The sequence below is a fragment of the Mustela putorius genome, unplaced genomic scaffold (genome assembly GCF_011764305.1).
Source record: "Mustela putorius furo isolate JIRA1106 unplaced genomic scaffold, ASM1176430v1.1 tig00003845_pilon_pilon_pilon, whole genome shotgun sequence".
Lineage (NCBI taxonomy): Eukaryota > Metazoa > Chordata > Mammalia > Carnivora > Mustelidae > Mustela > Mustela putorius.
In genome coordinates, this window is record NW_025421998.1 from 17,122,653 (window position 1) to 17,146,004 (window position 23,352).

At 38.2% G+C, this 23,352-nt stretch overlaps 1 protein-coding gene across 2 annotated transcripts in view; it reads left to right on the forward strand.

The window, feature by feature from the left end:
- The first annotated feature begins 3,658 nt into the window (after positions 1 to 3,658).
- The window catches only part of COG5 (component of oligomeric golgi complex 5), a 295,721-nt gene continuing 276,027 nt past the window's right edge, over positions 3,659 to 23,352 (forward strand). For both annotated transcript variants that reach the window (XM_045089660.1, XM_004739536.3), the window contains exons 1-5: positions 3,659 to 3,811; positions 8,292 to 8,431; positions 12,099 to 12,156; positions 17,674 to 17,728; positions 17,828 to 17,897. In XM_045089660.1, the coding sequence (XP_044945595.1) occupies positions 3,718 to 3,811; positions 8,292 to 8,431; positions 12,099 to 12,156; positions 17,674 to 17,728; positions 17,828 to 17,897 (417 nt within the window). In that variant the 5' untranslated portion in view covers positions 3,659 to 3,717. The remainder of the gene's footprint in view (positions 3,812 to 8,291; positions 8,432 to 12,098; positions 12,157 to 17,673; positions 17,729 to 17,827; positions 17,898 to 23,352) is intronic.

A 23,352-nucleotide genomic window follows, 5' to 3' on the forward strand; every position in this document is an offset into this window, starting at 1 on the left:
GAAAAGAAAAGAAACCTGGGGTCTGTCCTCCACTCCTCCATCCCCTCAAGTGTGTCAACCAAGTAGTACCTTTAACTAAATCTTGAGAATATCTTCATTGCCTTAGTCTGTGTACTCATAATCCTCCATTCTGATGACTCTGACCTCTTCTCTGAATCCCAGATAGAGCTGATGTTACTTATCCGCTACACCCTAGGCTCTCCTGTTACCAGGTGCACTTGTAATTACTTTTATAGAGTTTAATAATAACACGTCCGTTTCTTCTTGAGTTTTTGAGGGCATGGACACGTATTTAATCAACCAACAAATATTAAGCTCTTACTACATGTTGGGAATACAGGTGGAAAAACATTTGTGTCTTTAAAAATCTATTGGTTAGACATGCACAAAATGGTAGTTCTCATGCATACACTTGTACACAATTTAAGTGTTGTGGGAATAACTGTCTAGAGAAATGAGGGAAGTCATCAATAGTGGAGGAAGGAAAGCTTGAGCTGACAGATGTGGGAGATGGGGGAACTGTCCTGTTACAGGGAGCAACACATATAAAACCGGTCGCTTGAAAATGTTTGATGAAATACACCTGAAGAGTGAAGCATTTGTAGTCCAGTGTTATTTGAGCAGATTAGAAGAGGTTGTGAGAAAGCCTAGATAATCATGGACCTTACATTCCATGTTGGTACTGCAGGGCCTTGGTTCTTAACCATTTTCCCACCTTTGTAGGTGATTTTTCATGTGCCCCCAACGTGTTAATATGGGCATATGACATACTTTCATACAAAGATTTTTTAAGGGCTGTAGGTCTCTCCTTGTGTATTTGTAAATAACTTTAGCAGGAAGATGACATTAGATTTCTGATTTAAAGATTTCAATGAAGGGGGTAGGGCTTTTGGCAAAATATCAAAGGAGGCTATTGTAGTAAACCAATGCATAAAGTGTCTGATGTGTGGAATAAGAAAAGAGAAACACTTAGAAGCTATTTAGAAATAAACTGGTGAGATATTTAGGAAGTGGAAATTACTTCAGGACAGTGCATGTTTTACAGTATGAGAGAATTCTAGGATGGTGTATACATTTGGCTTTAGAGGCTAGGTGGGTGGCAATTCTAAGCAATGAGATAGAAAATGAGGAGCAATAGGTTTTAGTAGGGAAACATAAGTTCATATTTGGGCACATTGAATTTGAGGAGCTCATGGGATTTCCAGATGGTAATGCCTCACAACTGCTTATACAGATATGGTGCTCAGGAAAAAGCTAGATATAAAGATTAAGAATCTTTTACCTTTAGGTAATCAGTTGAAACTAATCACATGGACAAAGTACTTAAGGATAACATATTTTGCCAGAAATCTTAGGAGCACCAACATTTAAGTAAAAGACAAAAAAGAATAACACAAAGGAGACTGAGAGATGAATTCCGGAGCTGAGAAGAATAAACCTGAGGAGCGAGATTCAAAAGCTGAAAAGAGAGGCAAATAACAAGGACGGAGGGGATAAGCAACTTAAACAGCGCAAAAAAGTTAGTAAGGAAAAGACTAAAAAGCATCTAATGGTAACTAGGTCGTTAGTAACTTTAGCAGAAACAATTTCATTCTTACTCATTCCTGGTAGTTCCAGTACATGGCACAAAGGCCTCGCACAGTATGTATTTGCTTGATGAATAAATCAGTAGCTTTCAATCTTGGCTGTACATTAGAATAATCTGGGGAGCTTTCAAGAATGAGGATGCTCAAACCATATCCCAGACCAATTAAATGTGAATCTCTGGGCTTAGGATGCAGGTATTAGTGGGTTTTTAAAGCTCTCCAGGTGATTTCAATCTGTAGTTAAGCTTAATAAACAAACCCATAAACTGCAAAGCACCTGGTACAATTTGTTTACATGGGTTTCTACCTTACCTATGAGCTCCTCTGGGACAAGACAGGAATTGAGTCTCATTTGTAAACTCGTGCTGGTAGGTATGGCTGGGGCTCAAATCTTTTCATGAAATGAACAAGTATTACACAACTTTTCTAGAATCTTCTAATGTAAAAGCCAAGAAAAGAAAAAGATCCCGCAATTCAAAGATGAGTTTTATCCTTTTTTTTTTTTTAAAGATTTTATTTATTTATCAGAGAGAGAGAGGGGGAGAGAGCGAGCACAGGCAGATAGAATGGCAGAGGCAGAGGGAGAAGCAGGCTCCCTGCTCAGCAAGGAGCCCAATGTGGGACTCGATCCCGGGACGCTGGGCTCAAGACCTGAGCCGAAGGCAGCTGCTCAACCAACTGAGCCACCCAGGCGTCCCAAGATGAGTTTTATCCTTAAAGAATTAAAAATTCTGTGTATTGGGATGCCTGGGTGGCTCAGTTGGGTTAAGCAGCTGCCTTCAGCTCAGGTTATGATCCCAGCGTTCTGGGATCCAGTCCCACATCGGGCTCCTTGCTCTGCAGGGAGCCTGCTTCTCCCTCTGACTCTGCCTACCTCTCTGTCTGCCTGTGCTCACTCTCGCTCCTCTCTCTCTTACAAATAAATAAATAAAATCTTTGAAAAAAAAATTCTGTGTATTATGGATAATGAAATCTAATGTGAATCTGAGCACGCTGCCCTGAACAATTCATGACTCATTCAGAAACAATTCTAGACAGACCTGATTGAGACCAAAAATACTAGGAAAAAACCCGAGACAAAGTCAAGAGAAAGCACAGGCAGTGTATCAAAAGACATGCTTACCTGAGTGATTATGAGTATTAAATGCACAAAGTACTATTACAGCACCTTGTTGAAATACTGTTACCAGAATACAGAGAACCGTGTAGCTCCGGAATCAGGAAAAACTGGTTTCTCGGTGTACAGGGGAAGTTGTATTACAGATTCTATTTAAGTAGGAATGATTAACCTTCTTGCACAAGAGTGGTTAATCTGATAAATTATCAGTGTTCATCTTGGGAGAAATCTAACTGAATTTGTATTAGCGGAGAAGACAACGGGAACTAACTTGATTTGACCGTTTCAATACTGTTAGTTGAGATATGGAAAATCCATCAGTTTGTAAGAGGAAAGAAAAAGTTTGGCATCACTCATAGCACGTGGCTGAAAAAGAGAGGAAGAGAGAGGAAAAGCTTAAGGTCGGGGGGGGGCAGAGACTGAGTCCACTTGTCTTTTCCTGGTTCAGTCTTCCTTCTTCACCAACCTTCGGCTCTCCCTAACTCTGCTTTAGTATTCATTCCCGCAACTTTCTTTCCCAAGCTTTCCCGCCAGCCTCTACCCCAAGACCATTAGCCAAGGCGTGTGACAGAAAAGGCTGGGGAGTTACTAATTCCCCCAGCTGTGTCTGTGGAGTGCAAGCGAAGCTCCCAGAAACCTCCGCTCTCCTGTCCAGCCTCCTTCGAGAGGCCCCTGTTCTCAGGTTAAATACTTGCACAGAGATCAGCGCTTCTGCCAGGTTCCCGCGCCCACCTTCTCTTCAGCCGGTGGAACGACGCCTAGCCCAGGGGCGCTACAGGACACGGCGCACGGCGCCGTGACCTCGGCTTCCCCCGCGCGTCAGGCCCTGGGCGCTCGCCAGCTCTGGGCCCCACGCTGCTCTCAGCCGGGATTCGTGCAGCTGCTGCCGCTGAGCCGATTCTCCACGCTGGCCAGGAGCCGCGGACTGGGCGGAGCCGGCGGCGCCGGCATTAAGCGTCACCACCCGGGCGGGGCGAACCGGCTGCTGACGCCATCACCCAGGCACCTGCCAACATGGAAGGTGGTGACGGCGGCGTCGCTGTGGCTGGCCAAGGGGCTCTGGGCTCTGGGGCGGTGACAGCGACAGTCCGGGAGCTTCTGCAGGACGGTAAGGAGTCTGGGTCTGGCTGGGTGGTGGGTCCGGGGACTGTCCTGTTCCGCACCTGGACCGGGGTGGTAGACTCAACCCGTCGCTTGCCAGAAAGTTTTCCGGTCTGGACGTGACCACTCCCCCCCCGCCCGGCCCCCTGGCGTCTGGGTGCTGGCCTCGCCAACCTGTTTCTCCAGAGACTAACAGACCCCTTTCCTTCCGTGTGTCCAGGGGACATTTAATTTCTGGTTGTTCCTCATTTCAACTCTACCCTTCCTGCATTTGAGGTTTCTCTGAAGTCCTGGGACTGCCGCACTCCGGTGACCCAGGTTGACAGCCGCAATTGGAGAAAGCGTTGCATCCCATGAAGAGTGAAAGACCTAGAACAGATAGATGACAGCTCTTAATGTTAAAAAAAGCTTCATTTTAAAGTGGAGTTGGAAGCATCCCTCTCTTAACAAATTCTCGGGTTACACAGGTGGCCCACTCGCAGCCTAGTTTTTTACAAGGCGTTTATCCACAAGCATGCATGGGGACGAGTTCAGAACATTAGTTCAGGCAGGGATTAACCATATGTATTGAATATAGCAATTTATTGATAGTTTTGGACAGAGGAAAACTGTAGGAAATAAGTTAAACATAGGACATTTGAGAAGTACATTAAGTTGTATTAATTCAGTTAACACGCCGCGAATCTCTTATCCTTCAGAATAAAGTTCACAGTTCTTCTCATCTGTTCTTAATTTTCTTCCCTAATTGCCATCACGTTCCACCAGGTATTGAAAATAATTTGTGTGCCTGACTTTTTCTGCTATATTGTAGAACTGCATTTTTACTGCACAGTTAATAATGGTACCTTTCTTATGGTGGGTGCAGAATAAATTTTTATAATTGAACATCACAATAAGCGTATGCGCACACTTTTTAATGAACATCACAGTAAGTATTTGCACACATTTGCAGATCAAAGTAGGTTATAAACGAATGAAATAACATTCTAAATTACTGTTTTCCTCTGAGTGTTGCATATTATTGCCCTTAATTCCTTGCCTTCTGATAATGTATATACTTTTGTCAAAACTTTCTGATGAGGTGTTTTTGAACCTGATTGTGTTAGATTCTCTAGGTTAGAATCTCTGTCCAGTGCATCTCTGTATCTTGATTTAAATTCCATTTAACCAAGTTTTGAACTCCTGATATGTGTGCAATTTTCAACCTCAAGCAGCTTGCCATTTTAGTAAAGGATAATAATCTTGTAAGCTGTAAAGTTAAGCATTCTAATATAGTGTTGCTGGATAGCAGCGTTGTGTACAAAGCCAAACAATACAGAGGAGGATGATAATGGGGAGTGATTAGCGAACTGTCAAGAAAGGCTTTCTAGACGGAATCTCTGCTTCTAAGGATGGTCTTCCTCCTGTGTTCTGAGTCTTTTTTTTTTCCTGTCTCCTCAAGGACCCAGTCACCTTCATTCTATGCCATTGAAATCTCTTTGCCAAGGTCTCTAATGACCTCTTTGTGATTAAATCAAATGGATACTTTTTGATTCATACCTTACTTGAACTTGTAAAAGGGGTTTGACTCTTCTTGAAATATTTCTTTTCATGTGACTTGTGAGTTGTGTGCTTAAAAAAAAAATTCCTAATTCTCTAAGTGCTCTTTTCCAAGTTTCTTTGATTGCTAGTCATCTTCAGTTTGCCCCTAATTCAGTGGTTCACTTCACCCATTCTCTGCAACATTCCTAAAATATTAAACATTTCTGTCCGTAATAGTGATTCAGTATGTACAGGATCTGCCACTGGTAGAGGATAGGATTGATAGGGTTGGTGAGCAGATGCATAGTTGGAATAATTTGTGGGCTGTTTCTGATACACCTCCTATGGGAATGAGACAACTGTAAAATAGAAGCATTATATGACTTTTCTTCTGATGGACAATCACTCCTCAAATGCCAAGTCCAATGGCCTGTATTCAGCCTTCACTGTTTGATCTTTGTAAGATCTTTGATGCCACTTACCACTTACTTTCTCTAAACCGTCCCTTGCCATTCTTTCTTGTTTTTCTTTCTCTCTGAACGTTCCTTCGTCTCCTTGATTGCTTTCATTTTCCCCATCTACTTCCAGATTTTTGGTGTTTGTCTGGCTTCTGAACTCAGTCTTCTCCATTTCCCTTTTTGTGCATTCTAAAATTCATTCCTAAATCATTTTTTTTCAAGGTTTCAAAATTAATATAGTTGTATACAAATACACACATACATGGTCCTTACCTCTCTTCTAAACTATACGATTACTGTCTACTGGACATTTCTATCTTGATAGTGAACAGGCACGATTAGTTTTACTTACCAAAAGTTACATATGAACAAATAGTTCAGGTGCTACATGTGAAAAGGTGGGATTATTTCACTTTTTTTTACCCTTTTCCTCTAACCTTCTCTGTTACCATCGATTGTATGTGGTTAGTTAAATATGTGCTTTTTTCCCCATGTAGATGATGAGTTCCTTGGAGGCAGCAATATGATCAATTTTATCTTTATGCAAAGATGCCTAGTGGTCGAACTTAATGCAAAGCTGAATTCCCTGTGTCAGTTACTCAGTCAAGAATCTTGGGAATCATCCCTATACTTCTTGCTCTACCTAATCACCCATTTTCAGCTTGTCTCTAAGTCCTACACATTATAGTGTCCGAATATTTGTCAACTTAGTCATTTTCTTTTTTTTTAGGATCACTGTCTTAGGCCTTCATCATGTCTCTTGGGCTGTTAACAGAGCACCCTACTGCTGGCTTCGGCAGCTCTATTACATGAGTGTGCTGGTAAACCACCTTTCTGATACAATAGGAAAAGCCCTGATTTTGTAGTGTATGCCAGTTTCCATGGTATAAATACTTTCAACCTGGTCATTTTTTAGATGCCTACATGTGATGTCCCCTAGCTCACACAGTTCCTGAGAATTGAACTGTTGGCTCTCAGGAGCCAATATGAGGCAGCTCCAGCACATCACTGGGTGACTAATCCCTTTTCAGTCATCCTCTGCTCTGCTGCCAGAAACTAAAACACAAAGCTGACAGTGCTCTTTCTCATCTTTAACCTTAATGAGATATAGTCTGAACATTTTAGAAGTCTTACCAGTATCTTTTTAAATTGCCCTTAGCCTTCCTTTGGAACCTCAACTCCTATTATTCTTTCCCCTTCTGCCCAGCAGTGTGATCTAGACACACTGACGTCAGTGTTGCCCTTCTTTCTCAAAATACGCTCTGGCATTTGCTGCCTCTACACCTTCATTCTTCTTGGAGTAGCCTTCTCCACTTGGCTGCCTTGCAGGATCTTTAATCCTGAAAACTCCTTGGCAAACTGGAAGGACATGGGACTCCCAGAATTAAGGCCAAAGTAGTAGTTTTTCTTTCACTTTGAGATTCATCAAGAATGAATCTTTGTTCTTTGCAGAATGCTACTTCCAGGTCATATATAGATGAATTTATTCATTCAACTGGTCCAGAACACCTGCCATGTGTCAGGCATTGCTCAGGCTCTAGGGATGTGGGAGTAAACAAAACAAAGTCCTTGCCCTTATGGAGCATGCATTATATGGATAGAGACAATAGAAATTGTCTGATAGGGACTCCATTTTGCCGGTTAGTTTTACAATCTCTGTCAGGGTAGTTTTACCTGTATCTCCCACATGGGTGGAAGGTAGTGGTTTTCTACCTACCCTGAGCTCACTTCTACATAATGATTTTTAACTCTTAATTCTCTCCATTTGACTTTCACCCACAGATCTTTGGGTTTCTGTACTGGAAGATAGCTTAACATCTAGCATCATTACTTTTTTTGTGTTTAGTAAGGGTCTTTTTTGAACATAGGCTGTCTTTCCATTTACTTATTTCAACCATAAATCCTTAGTTTCAGTAACACCTGAAAGTTATGTTTGCCTATTTCTATAAAAATTCCAGATTCACTTTATTATGACAGCATTTGTGCATTGATTTAGAGATATTTGAGACCATAAATGTCAAATATAGTCAATTTGCCTGTTGTCATTGTCAGTGACCTTGTATTCTTGCATTAAAGGCTATGGTTAGTAGTTAATTTTTAGTCTTCTACTCTTATATGTTCCTTTCGACTCTCTGGTAAAAGTTAACTTTCAGCAGTGTAATATAGGGGTTCAGACTGTGGGCTCTGCAACCTGCATTCGTATCTCAGACAGGTTGGGCAAGTTGCGTGTCCTGTCTTTACCTGTCTCTTCATCTGTGAAATGGGGGAAATGATAGTTCCAGCAGGGTTGTGTGAGGTTGAAAGTGCTAATATGTTTAAAGTGTATGGGTCAGTGCCTGGCCTACAGTAAGCTCTCAGTGAATGTTACCACTCTCTTCCCATTTACAGCAGTTCTTAGTGTATAAAAAGGTCGAAGTATGTTATCTATATTGGTTTTGTTGTCTGTTATCTGTGGTTTAGTGCAGTGCAATTAACAATGAAAGACTTTTCCTTATTTTTTCCCCCTAGAGTGTTACAGGGATTTTTTAAATGAAGACTTTGATGTAAAGACTTATACTTCCCAGTCTATTCATCAAGCCGTAATTGCTGAACAACTAGCAAAACTTGCCCAAGGAATCAGTCAGTTGGATAAAGAACTACACCTACAGGTATTGCCAATCTTCTGGATCATCTGGATTCTTCAACCTAAAGATAAAATAATTTATCACTTGTAATACTTTTACTATTTAATCTAAATGCATATTTAAATGAGCAAATGTGTAACTTACCAGTGTGGCTTATTTTTCAAAGTATGTTTTTGAAAAGTTTTCTATAAACTACTTTTCGTTAGATGAAAAACTAACGTACCCATCTCTCCAAAAGCTGTTGTTCATACTTTGCTTTCATCTCCTTAACAGATGTGCAGTGATATAAGTAGGTGAAAAATGGAAGCCTTTGATAAAAGTAATAGAAAATGGACTTTTGGAAGTAGAACAGTGTGAATAGGAAAAATTGGTGTGTTCCCATTGGCACTTTCCACTTTATGAAACAGTGTAATATTTGCTGAAATTCTAGAAAGTTGACAAGTTTGTGGTAGAAAGAACACAATATGGGGAATTAGGAGATGGGTCCCAATCTTAACTGTGCTGGTACCTTAATGTCTCTGAGTTTTGCTTTTAAAAAAGGAAATCTATTAAATGGGTTGGAGTGAATAAGGAGGAAGAGATTATAGTGGAAGATCTTAAAGGTTCCTTCCTTTTCTATAATTCTGTAATTTTTTTTTAAGATTATTTATTTATTTATTTGACAGAGAAAAATCACAAGTAATGGAGAGGCAGGCAGAGAGAGAGAGAGAGAGGGAAGCGGGCTCCCTGTTGAGCAGAGAGCCCAATGCGGGACTCGATCCCAGGACCCTGAGATCATGACCTGAGCCGAAGGCAGCAGCTTAACCCACTGAGCCACCCAGGCGCCCTAATTCTGTAATTTTATAGGGAGTTTTATAGTATACTTCCTATTTTGGCTTTTGTAGAGTAGGCACTTAATAAATATTTAATTGAATGAACAAATGCATAAGTATATGGACTGTTTACCAGGAAACTTAGATCTGTTATAACATGATATGTATTCATTTAAATTTTTTATATTGTACTTTATCAGTTGAAAGAGTAGCTTAGGACTGGGATGACTTCTAAGGTCACTTTAACTGTGATTATATATTATGTATTTTAATTACACATTTAGTTGTATACTTTAATTGTCAGGATTCACATTAGGCTGTGGGGATAGAAAAATGAACATATTTCCCAGCTCTCCAAGGACTCAAAGACCAGTGGCAGATACAGAGAGAAATAATGACAGGGAAGTGATGCCTGTTTTATTTAGAATAGTAGGAAGCATTCATAAAAGCAGGAGAAAATGCACTTAACTCTGCCTAGGGTTCTCAGGGGTGGCTTTTTATAATAGCCACCTGAAATTCCTTTTTTTTGTTGTTGTTTTTTTATGGTTATTATTTTATTTTTCTCCCCCAAGGTTTTATTTAAATTCCAGTTAACATATGATGTAATATTAGTCTTAGCTATAGAATTTAGTGATTTGTCACTCATACTCCCCACCCAGTGCTCATCATAAGTCCCCTCCTTAATCTCTGTCATCCATCTAGCCCTCCCCCTGCCCACCTCTCCTCCAGCAACCCTCAATTTGTTCTCTGTAGTTAAGAGTCTTTTTCCTGGTTTGCCTCTCTTTCTCCCCCTGCCATGTTCATGTTTGCTTTTTAAATTCTGTATATGGGGACGCCCGGGTGGCTCAGTTGGTTGAGCAGCTGCCTTCGGCTCAGGTCATGATCCCAGCATCCTGGGATCAAGTCCCACATCAGGCTCCTTGCTCCGTGGGGAGCCGGCTTCTCCCTCTGCCTCCATCTGCCAGTGCTCTCTCTCTCTCTCTCTCTGTCTGACAAATAAATAAATAAAATCTTTAAAAAAATTCTGTATATGTATGAAATCATAAGGTATTTGTGTTTCTCTGACTTAATTTGCTTAGCAAATATTCTCTAGCTCTATCTACATTGTTGCAAATGGCAAGATTTCATTCTTTTTTTATGGCTGAGTAATATGATTGGTATTTTCTTTATTCCTTGCATGCAGTACCTTCTTTGAAGGAATCAGTAAAAACCAAAAGTTTGTTTAACATCTCTTACAGGGGACAAATTATACTTACGGTAATTTGGAATATGAAGTAGAGGTCTAGTATGGGCCCTGAACCTGCTATAATTGTTTCTCTGCAGAAGAAGAATCGGGATAATGCTAACCAAACCCATAAATTTTGTTTTAAATATCGTTGAGATGAATAAAATAATAGAAGATGTGATGAAGTATGTATTAGTTGGAGCTTTGGACAGGAAACAGAAACCACTCTAGGTATTGAAAGAAGGAAGGTGTTTAATACAGAGAACTGGATGCTTCTGAAGTCAGCCAGTGAACTGAGTTGAAGGATCTGCTTTCATAGATGCAGTGCGGAGGCCTGGAAGCTCCAGCCCTTACCTCCCATGCCACTGCTAAAATTCTGCCTCGGGGTATCCGGTAACTAAATTCTAGAATGATTGATACAGTTTTTCCAACCATCTCTAAATTCAGGTGTCAGGACCTTGCTCATTACTAGCTGAGACAATAAGAAGATAGCATTCCTTTCTTTTCTGTCTTCAGATCTCTTGGAAATTCATCCAGCTGGCTGCAGGGGAATTTATGGAAGTCTTGCTTTAGGAGTTTCAACATTTTCAAAGTATTCTTCACACAGAAAAAAGATGAATAGAGGATTAAATTTAGTCTTGTTAGGATGGACAGACCGATGACTGTATCAGTGGCCTGGGGAGAATTCAGACATGTTCTGGCCATCTTAACAGACACAGGAAACCAAAATTAGTAGTTAATTTAGATGGCTGTGGTAGAAAGGGACTTGATAGAATAACAGTGATATCTGAAACAGGGCAAAGTGGAGGTAGTAGGGGTTCCAGTGAATGAATCCTTGCTGACTAGGAGCTTCAGTTTCCAGCCTAGATAGGACACAACTTCTTCATTGGAATTGAAAAGGTACAAAATGATAACGATTTTCGAATTATTCTAAAGAATAATGATTACTCATGATTTCTTGATGTTTCTAGGAATCTCTTGCATGTGGTCTTTACCTCTTAAGCTTTTTGGGTTTTTGATGTGATCATTCACATCAAAAAAGCCTGGGTGGCTCAGTTGGTTAAGCATCCGACTCTTGATTCAGCTCGGGTCATAATCTCAGGATTGCAAGATTAGGCCCCAAGTCAGGCTCTGTCCTCAGTGCAGAGTCTGCTTGAGATTCTTTTAATTTTCATTTAAAAAATCAGTCTTGCGCAGGGAAAGGGATTTGCTATGACCCTGGGAAACTGAAAGCAGAGAGATGTTTAGGGATAGGTGGGTGCTGACTCTGTGTTATGTTTTCAGATTAGAATATGCTGAATTAAGTTCAAGAACTAAGAGAACCTAATGTTTAAAAAACATTTTTACAAGGAAGACATAATAGGATTGCAAAAATTAGCTGTTTTTTTTTTCCCCCCAATTTTGGCACTATTCTACCTGCACCTCCCATTAAGAAAGCAAGGGCTGGTGAAAAGGCTGTGACTTCTTCGGCTCTATGTTCACTTATAAGCATGTTTGTTTCTGCTAATAACTCATCTCAAATGTACCCTTATCACATGTATTTTTTTCTTCTGTGTTGGTGTTTGTGCCTTCCTCTATGGAGAGAGACCTTTATTCTTCCTTGTAGTTACAAAGAAAAATATCCAATACTCAACAGCAAATTCTTGATTTTCAGGTTGTTGCAAGGCATGAAGATTTATTAGCACAAGCAACTGGTATTGAGTCTTTGGAAGGTATGTTTCCATTAAGTACTATAAATTAGATTGAGCTAGACCAGGGACTGGCAAACTTTTACTGTTAAGCGTCAGATAGTAAATATTTTAGACTTTGGAGGCCATACTATTTCTGTTTTAGCTACTAAACTCTGCTATTTCAGTGTGAAAGTAGCCAGATAATATGTAAATGATTATCATTATGTCCCAACAAAACTTTAATAAAAACTTTATTGACCTCTGAGCTAAACTATCTGGGTTCAAATCCTTGCTTTGCCACTTAGTAGATATGTGACTATGGACAAGTTATTTAACCTTTGTATGGCTCCCTTTTATCTGAAAAGGAGGAGTATCATTTTATTTTTTAAGATTTTATTTATTTATTTGACAGAGATCATAAGTAGGCAGAGAGAGAGGCAGTTGTGGGCGGGGGGGAAGCAGGCTCCCCACTGAGCAGAGAGCCTGATGCGGGGCTCCATCCCAGGACCCTGAGATCATGACCTGAGCCAAAGGAAGAGGCTTTAACCAACTGAGCCACCCAGGCGCCCCCAAGGGAAGAGTATTAAAATGTACCTGGATGGTGTTATTTTGAGGGCTAAGTGAATTAGAAAAATGGTTAGAACAATTCCTGGTATATATTTAGTGCCTCTGTAAAATTAACATAAAATTGTTAATTAATGAAAACATCAATACCACCAGAGTGAATAATAGTGGAGGTAGACTTGAATACTTTCCTTATTTTTGGCTTTCTTTGAAACTTTTTTCAATGAAGTTATAATAGAATAATAATATATTGGGGGCGCCTGGGTGGCTCAGTTGGTTAAGCATCCGACTCTTGATTCAGCTCAGGTCATAATCTCAGGGTTGCAAGATTAGGCCCCAAGTCAGGCTCTGTGCTCAGTGCAGAGTCTGCTTGAGATTCTTGTTCCCCTCACCTTCACGCATGTGCGCAAGCGCTCCCTCTTTCTCTCTAAATAAATAAAATCTTAAAAAAAGAATAATACATTGGATTTATATTTTTATGAATCTTAGTATTTTTGATTAGATAAATCTTTTATGAATTTTTCATTGTCTCTTGATTAAATTAAACTACATCTTATGGAATGTTAATAACATGTTTTACATTATCACTTGTGTTGTGATTACTATTATTAATCTTTACACATTAAAAGAAAACTAAGTGATTTTCCCTATGTTGATCAAATTCTTGGCATGGAAGGATATTGCTTTCTGGGATGCAATATGCTTTCATGCTTCAATGCTTCCCCTTATTTCTTATGCACTCAAAGGTGTTAACTTATTCTCAGCATGTATACTGTTTCTCAGACATCCTGATGAAGAACTTAGTATTTGAGGGAATAATAGTTTGTTACTTGAATATTTAATTGGATATCAGACTATGTTCTTGGGAAAACTGAGTACTGACCACTTCCTGTTGGAAATGAACTATTTTTAATCTTATATCATTTTATGTGTTTCTGGAAGCAGGTAAATAATATCCTGTTTTAATGGTGATTTGTTTTTAAAATAAATGAGGGGTGATTTTTTTAATTTGTAAAACCTATAAGGATGGCTGGTAGTACATTGATTCTGAGTGTATTTAGGTGTAGGTGAATCATCACAATAGAAATAGTTCTCATTGTGGTTTTTTTATATACATTTAGGTCTACAATGTGCTTGTTTTTCCCAAAATGCTTTTCAGTGATCACGACACTTAAAATGTATGGTTAGACTGAGTTAGAATGACTATCCATTGGATGAGTATATAAGGTACAAAGACTGCCTTCTCTGAGTTCTTTTGATAATTTAAGCATCTTCTCTGGATTGTTTGAATATAAATATTCAAATTTGAATTACTTGAATTAGTATTAATAGTATTAACTTGAATTAGTGTTAGTAGTATTCTACTAATCAAATTAGTAGAATTTGATTATTTGAAGTAGTATTCATTTTGGCATTATGTGTATTTCTAAGTACTTACTAGTATGTTGAGATCCTGAAAAATAAGCATGATCTGTATTTGAAAATGAATAGTATCCCACCTTCTACTTCATCAGCTTTTTTTTTTTTTTAAGATTTTATTTATTTATCAGATGGAGATCACAAGTAGTAGGCAGAGAAGCAGGCAGAGAGCCCCATGTGGAGCTCGATCCCAAGACCTTGGGATCATGACCCAAGCCGAAGGCAGAGGCTTTAACCCACTGAGCCACCCAGGCACCCCTACTTCAGCTTTTTAACCACCAATATTGAATTTTGCCATGTAAATAGTTCAGCAGTACATTTATTGAACCTATTTCATTAAAAGTTGCCCCCATTCATTTTCATTTATTTATTTATTTAAATATTAGTTGAGCGGGTGCCTGGCTGGCTCAGTGGTTTATTGCCCGCCTTTGGCGCAGGCCATGGTCTCAGGGTCCTAGGATTGAGTCCCAAATCGGGCTCCCTGCTCAGTGGGAATCTGGTTCTCCCTCCCCCTCTACCCCCCTTCCCACTCGTGCTCTCTCTCTCTCTCAAATAAATAAATAAAATCTTTAAAAAATATATTAGTTGATAATTTGCTAGGTTCCAGACAGGTAGATTTGGGATTTAGAGGTATTTTTAATTAATGCTATTTTACTGAAAAGAGATATCCTCATTCCTTCCTTCATTTGTTCACTCAAACAGTAACTGAGAACTTGTTAGGTACCAGGCACTTATGAACGATAGATAGTCACAGTTCTTATGGAACTTCTGTTCTAAGGCAGGGAAGCAGACAAAAAAAATACACAAATGGGAAACTTCAGATATTTTTAAGTTCCACAAAGAAAATAAAATGGTTTATTAGTTGGAGGAAGGGGAGTCCCTTACTAGCTAGGATACTCGGGAGGGGGTGGCCTTTTTTACAAGATGACATTTAAGCTGAGAACTGAATGATGAGAAACAGCCACCACATGAAAAGTGGAAGAAGAGTGTGTGGTAAGCTGAAAGACCAATAAATGGGAAGGTAGGAGTTAACATGGGTTATATGAGGGACAGAAAAAAGGCCAGTGTGAGAGGAATTTAATGAATAAAGGAGAGAATTGTAGATGAGGTTCCTGGAAAAGAATTTTGATTTTTCATTCTAAATGTAGTGGTAAACCATTGGAGGGTTTTTATTAGGAGTATGGTATATAAGACTAATGCTCTAAAAAGTTTTCTTTTTAGAAATCAGTAGAATCAGGGGTACCAGTTTAGAAGATACTAGAAGAGAGTTGATGGTGCCTCAGGTAAGAGTGGTAGATGTGAGAGAGGAAAGTGGGTGGCATAAAATGGGGGCAGAGCTGATGGGGTTTGTTGATGGGAGATGAAAGAGGCGAGGGAAAAAAGTCACCAAGTATGATTCCTAAGATTTTAGTCTGAAAAAAGGGATAGGTGATGGTATAGATAACTGAGATGGGTTAGAATGGAGAGGATTATAATTTTGATGGGGCGAGGGTGGGGCAGAAGTTATCTTGGGTGTCTTAATTTGACAAAAGTTCAGATCTAGAGATTTGTGTGTGCATGTGTGTGTGTGTGTACATAGGTAGGCTGACATAAAAAATCTCTGTAGATATGTGTACCTATGTGTGGATGTGTGTATATAAAACTGGTATTTTATTGAATAGGTAGTATTTAAAACATTGGGATTAGGTGAAGTTCCTAAGAGACATTGTAGACAGGGAAGTGAAAATGACAGAGGATGAAATCTTAGAGTATTCTGGCATGTAGGACTCTAGCAGAGGAGGAGGAACCACTAATGTAATAGGAAGAAACCCAGAGAGTGTGTAAAGTTCGAAGCCCAGAGGAAAAAAAGTGTTTTAGGCAGGGAGTGGTTTGACTCTTGTGAATTTCAGAGAATTTGAGCAAGATAAAGACAGAACTGACAATAGAATTTGGCACCTTGGGGGTTTCTGGTGACCTTGATAAGATTGATTTTGGTGTGGTGTGTATGAAATCTGTTTGAGAGTAGGTTGTGGAAAAAATAAGATGTGAGGACATGGTGATAACAAATAAAAGAAGTTCATTTCTGGCGGTTTAAGGTAAAGGAACCATAAAACCAGCAGAAAAATTGGACTGTGCTATACTAAAGCATAATTCTATCTGATAATGTTTATTAGTTCTAATATTACTTAATTTAATATATGACAGAGTTCTGTACCTAAGTTTATTTAGAATATTGTTTTAAAACCAGAACTATGCCAGTTAAATGTGAAAAGTGTTTTAAAGAGTGGAGTTCAAAATAATTAAAACTGTAATATTGAAAAGTTTATTTTCAGGTATATAAAACAGTAAGATTTAAGATCTGTCTTCCTGATAATATTTTTACAGTTTTAAGAAATTAACCATCATGTTGGTTAATTTAATCATTTTTAAGAAATTAACCATCATGTATATGAAATTAACCATCTCATATAGAGAGTAGGCGATACTATCCTTGTTATCCATGTGCATTACTTACCTAGGATATAATTAATTGAACAAATATTCATCGCCATTGGAAGTAGTCTGAGTTAGGCTCAGGTCACACAGTAATGAATGAAAATATACTTTCCCTAACCTCCAGGAATTTACGGATTAGTGAGAGAGTAAAATATTAAACAGATATATAAGCAGATATGTAATTACCTAATGTGGTCAGTGCCATGAAAGAAATGTCTGCTGTAGAAGAAAATAGAAAGAAAACCTGAATTAGCTGGGGGATCTTTTAGTAATTGTTTCTGTTAAGCCAAGGCTTGCTGAATAGTGGCATTTATCTAGTAGGAGCTTGGGGATGCAGCTGAGTGCTGGAGAGAAAGTACACCATTTCCAGGTGGTGCAGGGCCTTGAAGCCCAAGCTGTGGACTTCAGTTTTGACATGGAAGTGAAGGGAAGACTGTAGAAGAGTTTTAACAGGGAATATTGGGCTACAGTTTGCACCTTTGGAGATTTTATCTATTTGTGAGAGTGAGAGAACATAATCAGGGAGAGCAGCAGGTAGAAGGAGAAGCAGGCTCCCCACAGAGCAAGGATCCTGATGCAGGACTTGATCCCAGAACCCTAGGATCATGACCTGAGCCGAAGGCAGACACTTAACCGACTGAGCTACTCAGATATCCCCAGTTTGCACCTTTAAAAAGCATTCAAGCTTCTTTTGTGACTATAGTACAATACACATGAACATGAAACTTAACCATTTTAAAGTATACAATTAAGTACCATTAATTACATTTACAGTGTTGTGCAACAGTTTTACTATGTAGTTCCAGAATTTTTTCATCACCCAAGTGGAAAACCCTGTGCTCCTTATGCAGTCACTCTCCATTTGTCAGACTTGTTTAGTGAAACAAGAATTGTAAGAAGAGAAGAGACTACTTAAAGGCTTTAAAAATAGTGCAGGTAAAGATACTGGTTGCTTAAATTATAATGGTGGCAGAAAAAAATTGAAATTTTTCTATATATGGGTATGTGTATATGTATGATTTTTTCTTTTAATATAATTTTTTTCCCCAGTTGGAGCCCTTGTAAATTTGTAAAGTAATGGAAACTGTTATGTTTTCCCAGGTGTCCTTCAGATGATGCAGACAAGAATTGGGGCTTTACAGGGAGCTGTCGATAGGTACTGCTGTTCATTTTGTTAATAAGTGGAATGGAAAGAAGTTTAACCATTGATATTTTGAAGATGATTTTATTGTCACACTTCTTTATTTTCCTTTAGGATGAAAGCAAAAATTGTGGAACCATACAATAAAATAGTAGCCCGGACTGCACAACTCGCAAGACTTCAGGTTGGTTCTCACTTTTCATTTCTTTGTACTTTATTATGCATTTTATTCTTTTAAGTGGAAAGATTCCAAGAGAATGAATTCTCAGGAAATAAGGGGGTATGAGAGTAAAGGGGAAAAATACTACAGAGCTTTAAAATAAGATATGCAGGGTTTTTTTGTTTTTGTTTTTTGAGAGGGAAGGAGAGAGAGAATCTTAAGCAGGTTCCATGCCCAGTATGGAGCTGGATGGGGTTGGGGGAGCTTATCTCACAACCCTCAGATTATGGCCCAGGTCGAAATCAAGAGTTGGATGCTTAACCGACTGAACCACCCAGGAACCCCAAGATACGTAGTTTAAAAGAATACAGATCTTGACTATTCAAGTGAATTATTTTCATTCATATTATTATAGTATACATTAATTTACTAACTTATTAAAATTTAAAAATATTTGTTCAATAGGGAACAGGAAGAAACGTAACATTTATGCTGTGACCAAATGTAAGGAATCCAAATTATAACTTATTTTAATAACTTGTGTACTTTTTGGGGAAATTCAGTTTTTGATTAGAATTCAGTGATTTTTATGACCTTTGTTTTTCCAAATGTTTTTTCTGTTCCTCCCCTATCCTTCTGGGACTGCAGTTACAAATTTACCAGGCATCTTAAGGATATCTCACAGATCACTGGATTCTCTGTACATTTTTTTCCACCATCCTCTTTTCTCTGTGTGATAATTTTTATTGCCTTGTTTTCAAGTTCACTTATTTTTTTTTCTGTACTGTTTAATCTGCCCCTAATCTTATTCAGTGTATTTTTCATTTCAGACATTTTTGTTTCACCTGTAGAAATTTGATTCAGGTCTTTTCTTACATTCTATTAATCTACTTAATCTTTGAACATATAGAATATTGTCAAAATAACTACTTTAATGTCTTTTCTAATTTAGAGTGTGCCAGTCATACCATAGTCCAGTTTGAAAATACTTCCAACACCACAGAAAGATCCCTCGGGTCCATTGGCCAGTCTTGCTTCATTTGGGCTGCTGTAACAGATTATCATAGACTGGATGGCTTATAAAGAGAAATGTCTTACAGTTCTGGAGGCTAGAAGGCTGAATCAGGGTGCCAGCCTGGTCATGTCCTTAGTGAAGACTCTCTTTTGGGTTGGAGATAATAATTTTCTTTTTTATTTTTATAATTAAGTTTTTAACTTTAATTCCAGTCTATTTAACATACAGTGTTCCATTAGTTTCAGGTGTACAATGTAGTGGTTCAACAATTCTATGTAATATTCAGTGCTCATCATGATTAGATCGTCATTTTCTTGTTGTATCCTCAAATGGCAGACAGGGCAGGAGAGATTTCGCGGGTCTTTTATAAGGGAACTAATCCCATTCGTGAGTTGTTCACTTTCATGATCTAATCACTGCCAAAGTCCCCACTTCTTAATATCACATTGGGGTTTAGGATTTCAACCCATGAATTTTTTTTTTTTAAATAATTTCATGTATTTTTTTTTTTTCCCTTCATCATGTTAAGTGAACTCTTTAATCCCATCCACTATATCCCCTTTCCCCTACTTCCCTCCCCTCTGGTAACCATCAGTTTGTTCTCTATAGTTAGGAATCTGTTTCTTGGTTTGTCTCTCTCTCTCTTTTTCCCCACTTTGCTTGCTTGTTTTGTTTCTTAAATTTCACATATTAATTGGATCATATGGTATTGGTCTTTTCTGACTGCCTTATTTCGCTTAACATTTTACTCTGTAGCTCCATCCATGTTGTTGCAAAAGGCAAGATTTTAACCTTCAGTTTATTCCAGACGTCAGTACCTATTCCTCCTTCCAGTTCTAGGCAGTAGCTAATCTATTTTCTGTCTCTATTGATTTGCTTTTTCTGGTCATTTCATATAAAGGGAATTGTACAAGATACTGCCTTTTGTGTCTGGCTTTGTTCATTTGCATAATGCCTTTGAGGTGTATCTACGTTGCAGAATGTCTTCAGTAGTTCATTCTTTTTTAATTGTTGAATTCTGTTCTATTTTATGGATGTAACACATTTTATTCATCCATTTACCAGTTGATGGATATTTGGATTATTTCTAGTTACTGGCTTTTATGAATAATGCTGTTAAGAACATTTGCTCACATGTATTTCATTTTCTTAGGTAGATTCCTTTCTTTCTTAAAGATTTTATTTATTTGCCAGATAGAACAAGAGAGCACTAGCAGGAGGAGTGTAGGCAGAGGGAGAGGCAGGCTCTCCACTGAGCAAGGAGCCTGATGCAGGACTCAATCCCAAGACCCTGGGATTATGACCTGAGCTGAAGGCAGACACTTAACTGACTGAGCCATCCAGGTGTTCCCTTTTAGGTAGATTTCTAAGAATATAATTGCTGGATTGTATAGTAAGTTTGTTTAATTTTTTAAGGAACTGCCATGTTCTTTTCCAAAGGGCCTATACTATTTTATATTCCATCAGCAATGTCGGAGGGTTCCAGTGTCCACACATCCTTACCAACACTTGTTCTCTCTTTTTTGACTATGGCCTGCTAGTGGGTGGACAGTGGTGTCTCATTAGATTTTAGCTTACATTTCGTAAATGGCTAGTGATATTGAGCAATGCTTCTCATGCTTTTTAGTCCTTAGTGTATCTTTGGTTTACTCAGTCTATTCATATCTTTCAGGCATTTTAAAATTGGGTCATCCTACTGTCTTTTTTTTTTTTAATTGAAGAATAGTTGACACATAATGTTGCATTAGTTTCAGGTGTACAATATAGTGACTCAGTTTCTCTGTACATTATGCTGTGCTCACTGTAAGTGTGGCTGCATCTGTCACCATATAACAACATTACAGGACCATTGACTATATTCTCTATGCTGTGCCTTTCATCCCTGTGATTAACTCATTCCATAACTGGAAGGCTATACTGCCCACTCCCCTTCACTCACCCTGCTCCTGTCTGCTGACCATCAGTGTATTCTCTGTGTTTATGGGTCTGTTTCTGATTTTTCTGTGTGTTTGTTTGTTCTGTTTTTAGATTCCACATATAATTGAAATCATCTGATATTGCCTTTCTCTGTTGACTTATTTCACTTAGTGTAATACCCCCTAGGTCTATCCAAATTGTTGCAGATGTCATGATCCCATTCCTTGTTTTGGCTGCATAATATTCGTGTGTGTGTGTGTGTGTGTCCACCATGTCTTCTTTATTCATGAATCAGTGCACACTTAGGTTTCTTCCATATCTTGGCTATTGTGGATAATGTTCCACTGGGCATGAAGTGCAAATATCTTTTTGAGTTAGTGATTTTGTTTTCTTTGGATAAATACCCAGTTAGGAGGTTTTTGTTTTTTTTTTTTTAATTTTTTTACATATTATGCTACAATATATGATTTGCAAATATTTTCTCCCAGTAAATGATTTTTAAATCTTCCTCCCAGTCTATCCCTTGACTTTTCTTTTTTTTTTTTTTAAAGATTTAATTTATTTATTTGACATACAGAGATCACAAGTAGGCAGAGAGGCAGGCAGAGAGAGAGAAGGAAGCAGGCTTCCCACCGAGCAGAGAGCCCGATGTGGGGCTCGATCCCAGGACCCTGAGATCATGACCTGAGCTGAAGGCAGAGGCTTTAACCCACTGAGCCATCCAGGCGCCCCTGACTTTTCATTTTTAAGTAGTGTCTTTTGAAACAAAAATTGTAAATTTTGATAAAGTCCAAATTATCAAATTTTCTTTTATGGATTGCTAGCACCATTTCTTAAAAGCAACTTTTCTTTCCCTGTTGAATTATTTTGTTACCTTCACGATATTTAATTGGCTTTATGTATGTGGGTTTATTTCTGGGCTACTCTCTTTAGTTGCTCTAGTCTTTTGCCTTTTTATTAATAGTACACTATCTTGATTACTATAGCTTTTTAGTAAGTCTTCTTTCAGGCAAATGATCTTGAAGAAGAATACTGTTTTAGTACCTTTGCAATTACCTATGAGTTTTAGCATCAGCTGACTAATTTCTACTAAAAAGCTAGTTAGGATTTTTTTTCTAGTATCATTTGTATTTCTAATATTCTAGAAATTTTTTCTTACACAATATTTTATCATTATATTTTTTGTAGGGTAGGAGATGTTGTAATTTTTTTTTTTACTTTTTCCCATTTTTCTCTTTATTGAGAATATTGGTGAATTTTTGTCTCACTCCTAGAGTACAAGAAGGTAGTTTTAGAATTACAGACCCAAATTACAATGAAAAGTAAGATAATCCAAGTTCTTTTTAGAATAAATTCAGTTTTGTTCCAGCTAATCTCAGCTCTGGCTGATACTCATCTTAATGTACTTTCTTATTTTCTTTTTTTAATTCATTTTTTTATCTTTTATTTTTTAAAATTTAAATTCAGATAACATACAGTATAGTATTAGTTTCAGAGGTAAAGTTCAGTGATTCATCAGTCTTCTGTAACACCCAGTGCTCATCACATTACATGCCCTCCTTAATGTCCATCACCCAGTTAACCCATCCTCCTACCCACTTTCCTTCCATCAACTCTCAGTTTGTTTCCTATGATTAAGAGTCTCTTAAGGTTTGTATCCCTCTCTGACTTTTGTCTTTTATTTTTCTCTCCCTTCCCCTGCTCCTCTATTTGTTTCTTAAATTCCACATATGAGTGAAATCATATGATAATTCTTTGATTGCCTTATTTCGCATAGCATAATCCTCTCTGGTTCCATCCATGTCATTGCAAATGGAAGGATTTCATTTTTTTAAAGATTTTATTCATCTATTTGACAGACAGAGATCACAAGTAGGCAGAGAGGGAGGCAGAGAGAGAGAGATGGGGAAGCAGGCTCCCCACCGAGCAGAGAGTCCAATGTGGGGCTCAATCCCTGGACCCTGGGTTCATGACCCGAGCTGAAGGTAGAGGCTTTACCCACTGAGCCACCCAGGCACCCCAGGATTTCATTTTTTTAATGACTGAGTAATATTTCATATATATATATATATGTATATATATATATACATATATATATATATATGGACACACACACACACACACATATCACATCTTCTTTATCCATTCATCTGTCGATGGATATCTGGGAAAAGCTGGTTAGGGTTTTGACTGGAAATATACTGCATCCATAGGTGAATTTGGGGAGAATTGATGTCTTAACAATATTGAATCTTTTGACTCATGAATATGTTATCTCTACGTGTATGTAAGTTTTTAATTTCAGCTATATTTTGATTTCAGTTTTGTTAAATTTATCTTTGTTTTTGTTACTGTACTAAATGGTATTTCTAAAAAAATTCTATTTTTTCATTCCTATTTTATATAGAATTGGTTTTTGAAAATTGACTCCATAGAGGAAATAATGAAGTGTTTTTTTTTTTAAGATTTTATTTATTTGAGAGAGAGCACAAGTGGGGGTAGGGAGAGTGGCAGAGGGAGAGGGAGAAGTAGACTCCCCGCTGAGCA